The sequence below is a fragment of the Colletes gigas genome, unplaced genomic scaffold (assembly GCF_013123115.1).
Source record: "Colletes gigas isolate AHSC1104 unplaced genomic scaffold, ASM1312311v1 Colletes_gigas_Sc00036, whole genome shotgun sequence".
Classification (NCBI taxonomy): domain Eukaryota; kingdom Metazoa; phylum Arthropoda; class Insecta; order Hymenoptera; family Colletidae; genus Colletes; species Colletes gigas.
This window is the reverse complement of record NW_025106665.1, coordinates 715,899-721,898: the sequence shown is the minus strand read 5'-3', so window position 1 is coordinate 721,898 and position 6,000 is coordinate 715,899. Positions and strand designations below refer to the sequence as shown.

The 6,000-nt window shown below is 50.6% G+C and overlaps 1 protein-coding gene across 4 annotated transcripts in view; it reads left to right on the top strand.

Annotated features, from left to right (window-relative positions):
- The first annotated feature begins 1,265 nt into the window (after positions 1-1,265).
- LOC122402461 (eye-specific diacylglycerol kinase) overlaps positions 1,266-6,000 on the top strand; it is a 40,360-nt gene continuing 35,625 nt past the window's right edge. For all 4 annotated transcript variants that reach the window (XR_006259515.1, XR_006259514.1, XM_043405253.1 and 1 more), the window contains exon 1: positions 1,266-4,513. Coding sequence is in view for 2 of the 4 variants with exons in the window: in XM_043405253.1 (XP_043261188.1) it covers positions 3,423-4,513 (1,091 nt within the window). In the remaining 2 variants the exon portion in view is untranslated. The remainder of the gene's footprint in view (positions 4,514-6,000) is intronic.

The window sequence follows — 6,000 nt, the reverse complement described above, 5'->3', positions numbered from 1 at the left end:
TGGGAAATGGAACTACGCTCAAACTTCTAACAAACGTCTTCCTATAGCGATACTGTTGACATTAAAGTCAGTCAGATATTTACATACCAGTACCTATCTGTATCCTGATCGATCAAACGCGTTCGAGCATCGAAATGCTTAAGAAGTTTAGCATTTCAGAACATACTGAATGGAAAAGTGATTACCGACATTAACATAAACACACATGGTAACAATATATCGAAATAAAAATCAGTTAGACATTGACAGACGTTCGTCAAACTCGTTCAAACATCGCAATGCTCGCGCGAGGTAGAAGTTCAATGTTTCACTCTGTGCTAAATGGAAAATTGTGTTTGAACGTGTTCGAATGAAACTAGAAGAAGCGAGAGTATTTCGTAACATGTCGAATGGAAGGGTTGAACACGCCGATATCACGATAACGATCTAAAATCAAATCGAGACATCGGGAACGGTACACGCTCGCCGAAGGGAAGACGTAACGATCGTGCGACGGACGTAGGGGTACGTCGACCGTGAAATTGACTCGCGTTACACAAATACGCTCGGTAACGACACGACGAAATGAAAATCAATCAATCACTCGCAAACCCGCGGTTCGACCCTAACGATCTCTCGCTCGGAGAGTTCGCGGCTCTCGTCGAGGAAGATCCGTAGCCGCGGCCACCCGGAAGCGTCGGCAGAAATTCACGGTCCGCCTCGGCGGACAAAAGCGGAGGCTCGCGGAATAGCGAAAGAAAAAAGAGAAAAGAAAAAAGAAAACGAAAGAGGAAAAGCCAGAGGCCGACGTCGTCGCGGCGGAATATCTCTCGCGCGTAAGAGAGAGAAAGCTCTCTCTGCACACGTGTCTGCCCTTCCTGCGTCACACGTTTTCCCCAATAGTCGGCCACGTAGCGCAATCTCCAATTCGTCGTCCGCGGCATCGGTGTTCCTCATTCGCGTGTATGTGTACACGGTCACAGACGGAGCACGTCGGAGGGCGCATGTCTGACCGACGACGACTAGGAGGGCGCGAGCAAGAGGGTAACGCGAGGGTTAGAGGGAGACGAGATCCCAGTGTTAACCCCCACTTTGCCTCTCGCGGCATCCGGCACTGCCGAGCCCTGGTCACTAGTCCGACCAGTCTGCCCTGTCACGTTACGCGTACTCGTTCGTCGGATTCCTTCTCTGTCTCGTCCCGTACCCTGCTCGTGGTCGATTGAGAAAGAAAGAAAAAAAAAATATATATATGTATGTATATATATATAAAAACAAAAAAACGGTGAGGAATCGCGGGTCGGCTTCGAGATTGAGAAACGCCGCGATACGGTCCGCGTGCACGCTTCGCGAGTACCGGGGCCGTTGATCAGCGATCGTTCCCTCCGATCGACGATATTTCCGCGTAGTCTGTTTCGAACTCGAAACTCGCGAAATCTCTAAATCGAGTTTAATCCCGACAGCCTTACCGGAAGTCGGAAACGTTATAATGCATCGCGACGCTCGTGGGAAGTTCAGTGGCACGCGGTTGGGGAATTGAATCGGGAGAAGCGATCGAGCCGGCATCCGTGGAACCTCGACGCCAGTGATATGGAGATTACCTGAGTCGACGCGAGCCTCGTCGTCGGAATTTTATGGGATTTCAATCGTCGGGATTACCGCGCGTCGCTCAGAAATTAAGTTACGGGGCTGGAAAGCCTGCCGATCGATGCTGCTAGTCGCTCGAGAGGAGAGAGTCTCAACGCGCGAGAGAGGAAGGCGAACCTAGAGAAAGTGAAGCGAAAACCGAAGTAGGTGTTTGACGACCTCACGTGCGTCGAGGTTCGCCGAGGTCGTCGACGGTATCTTGTGGACGGTGACGCGTGACCTTCGACTATGGTTCACGCGTCGGCGACCGATGCGCTCGATGCCGGTCTATCAACCCTCGAAGACTCGAACGGGACCGCGGACTCATTAAAGAAGGTTAAAGGAATCGATAAATCGCGAGACGATTCGCGTTAGGAACGTTTGGCGAGTTGCATTAGGGATTTCGAGGACGACTCGATCTCCTGCCGGCTAATTGGCTTCGCTTATCTTTCGTAAGTGCCGCGGTGAGAGCCGTTTAACAAGGCTATTGGCGCGTTTCGCGTCTGCCCTTGTATCAAAGGTTGATTGGTCAGCCTGCACGTTCAATTTGCTACGCGCATTAATCTCCGTGTATTGGCTGCTGAAACCCTCGCACGAAATGGATATGTTTCGATCATTAACGGGTACGACTCGATCAGCGTTTCAGTGCTCGAAATTCGGAAGACGGTTTGCCTTCAAAGACGTCGAAGAGGAATAATCAGCGTACCTTTGTGCCAATTTGTACACGGTTGATTCGAGCACCGAGATATAACAGACGTTTGATTGTTCGTCTTTTGGATGGTTAAACATCGATTAAACAAATTGATCTTCGTAATATCGGACCACGGCGCCTGTATTTCGACTCTATCCGCGTGTAAATCTCGCTTACGCGTGTCCACGTGTTTAAACGTCTCGCAAGGTGAACGATTAAGGAGACTAGCTGCGAATAAATTTCATCTTCCTACGCGCTGGAGGCGGTGGGTTTAATTCGAGAAAGTGTGATCATTGGGGGCGGTGATGAGGAAATTCCGTCGAGCAGGAAAAGGAGCGGATCGAGGACGTCGTTTCCACGTGGCTATGATTGTGTCCCGGATCGGAATGTAATTTTAGTCAATAGATTCCCGACACCGCCGAAGAGGGACCTCCACCCAATACCTTGCGACTCGTGTCCGCGTGACGGTCTCGACATTACAGGCATTTATCGAACCACGTAAACAAAGTTAAAGCGATTTCGATAACTTCGGATATTGGAGACAAAGAATCGCGAGCCGCGCCAATCATGCCTCGGTCGCGTCAGACACCCTTAACGAGAACCAAACGTCCTCGTACTTGAGCGAAGTATCATTTTACCACGACCAGGGTAGTCGATCGTTTTTAATTACCTTTAAGCAGTAGACAATCACCGATGTCCGTCGTCTTGAGAACCTAACGACGGACCAAATGTATCATGCAATCCCTGATTCTGCTCTAAGCGATCGGAAAGTCGATACGTGGACATCGAGGACGTGAGAAGAAGGATTCGTTCAGCGTTCTGGCTCGATTTCTGCAGCGGTAGGAACGAGAACGAGCCGAGTCGAGGTCACTTATGATGGGCTGCAGATCGGCAGCTAAGTCGAAGGCGGAGGAAGGGTGCGGTCGCGGGCAGCTCGAGGCGGCTTCCTCGTCACCGAGGTGTACCGAGGTCATCGAGCTTCCCAGCGAGACGACGATCGTTCAGAAGCGGGAGGACCGCGGTTCGATCAGCGCCGGTGAAACGGACGAGGAAGAGGAAGACGAAGAGCAGCGGACGTGGTGGTTCGAGGAAAACGAATCAGAGTCCAGCAGGTAGCTGCCAAGTGAGGATGCAGAGGCTGCGCTCGACCTTCAAGAGGTCGCGCACCCCGACGGGAGCCGAGATGAAGTCGCAATCGAGCCTCGAGGTGCCGAAGCAGATCAGGTCCGCCTCGTTCGACGAGATCCAGCTGGAGGCTAAACGCCAGGACGACGTCAGGGACGCCAGGTCCACCAGGACCACCTCGTCCTCGTCGTCCTCCTGCTCGCCGGCCAGATCGCAGGATTCCTCGCGCGGGAGACGCGCGTCGACGCTGAGGGTGCCGCAGCTGCAGAGCGGTCAGCGTTCGAAGAGCTTCGATGTCTGCGAGAGAAGCTATGGCTCGTCCTCCAGCCAGCAGTCCCTCGGCGGCGTACGACGACCGGAAACGCCGACGATACAGGTGCCCGGCTGCTACCACTGTGCCTGCGTCGAGGAGCACAAGAGCCTGTACTCGAGCAGGGAGGAAGACGATCCCTCGTCGAGGGAGGACGAGGCGGCGGAGGACGCGAACGACACCTCGGACGACGAGGACTCCGAGTTGGATCCGAAGAGCGAGGGCAGCCCGGAGATCAGGGTCACGCTGATGACGTTCAACGAGAAGGATCTCGACGATCGGGACGCGACGACGGACACGGCGCCACCCGCTGTTCCGGAAATCGGTACGGAGGTTGCCCAGGAGAACGTCGATACCAGAGACGTAAGGGGCGGCTTGTTTCCGGAGAGACAACGCAGAAGGTCGATCGCCTCGCCGAAGCTCGCGCGACAGGAGGCTCTGACCTCGTATCCCGTCGAGCTGCCCACGGTGGTCAGCTCGACGGAGGACGAGGAGAAACCGGAGGAGGAGGAGGACGACGACGACGAGGAGGACAACGTCGGCGCCAGCAAGTGCAAGTTCGTCGTCAGGGACATATTTCTGACGGTCCCGGAGCTGAAGAGGGACCGGGCCGCGTCCGTGGACTCCTGCTTTAACAGCAAAAACGGGAACGGCGAGGACGCGGACACCCTGACCGTGCCGCAGCAGAACATACGCTCGAAGAGCGTCGATATCGTTCTGCCCACCGAGGCGCAGACGAGGTACACGGCTCTGCTGCCCGGCACCGAGGCTCGACCTACAAGAGGGTGGGTACGTCTGGTGAATGGAACAAGAACCCTTGTTCCGAATACTTTGAATCTTTTAAATGTTTCTCGCGAACGCCTCTTTCGCTTAAGCTCGCCTCCATTCGGGGAACGCTTCTCGTTACTTTCGCCGCCCCGTCGATGTTGTTTTTTCTTTGTGCCTCTTCGCTGTTTTCGTTCCTGCTCGTTGCTCCACCGACCGTCGTTGGTTGTTTCCCCTGTCCGGCCCTCGCACTTTGAAATTTACAGGGGAAAACGTTACCGACAAATTATAAATTATCTAGACTCGTGGTAGAGTTGCGGTAAAATTTAGTGTTCGTAAGATGTACGACGTAACGAGGAATTTTAATTAAAAGAAAAATATGTTTCCTTGCAAAAACTTTCCTGGCCATTTAATAATATTTTTGGTACAAATAGTCACTGCATACCATCCCTGATCTGCTGTTTGTTGCTTGCTGTAATTATTTGTGTGTTAAATAAATTACCAGCAATGATCGTTCGAGTCCAATCGGTAGATCCAGGTTGAAATAATATGATTCTTCGTACCCGAAAATATTTCAGAATAAAGTTCCTTTTAATATACAGAGTGTCCCGTATCATGTGGGGCCCGCTTCAGAGATGAATTTTACATAAGAAAACAAGTGTCCTATTTGACCATGTTTGCAGGTTATAGCTAGTTTCTTGTTGAACATGTTATATCTATTTACCTTCGCAATAAATGTTCAAAATTACCCTCTCTGTTTGTCTAAGTATTAATTATAATAACAAGCCCATACTCGAGGATCATATCTGCCATTTGTTAACGAGACAATCTTCTTATTTTCATACACGACGTATTTTGATAATCAGACACCCAATGTCCATGTTGAATGGAATTAGTTCAACTATTCTCATTTTTAGAAAGAAATATTCCAACACGGAACTCGTTATAACTTGAAAACAACTCCAATTAGTTATTGTTTTCTTGTATAGAATCCATCTCTGAAGTGTCCTTTCAATCCACCCTGTATACAGAATTTCTAAAGAGATGGGGGGGGGGAGGGGGGGGGGCAGGTTTTCACGTTTGAGAGACGCTGGTTGCAACGACGCGGCAACGATCGAATACTTAATTTGACAGATGTTTACCGAAGGATTTGCCGGTATTCCGTCGACGATGAATGTTCATTGATAGCTGTCAGTGGAATGATTTTAGAGATTCTCGAAGACCCGAGGATCCCATAGTTTGCGTACTAATTGCATCGGCTGACAAGCTGCACGTATTTCGTGACTCACCACTCGCGTCGGTTTGCCTGTAGAGTAATTTTAACACGGTTGTAGACACCGAAAAACTAAATGTGTATTTAGGAGTGTGGGAGGGGGTTCGTTAAAATCCTATTTAAATTTACAACAAGTGCTCGAGTTCGAAAACATGTCTCATATATTTTCATTTGAGAGATAGTAAAGGAGAGCTACATATTTGAAACCTTTGGTATTAAATATAAGATGGTTGA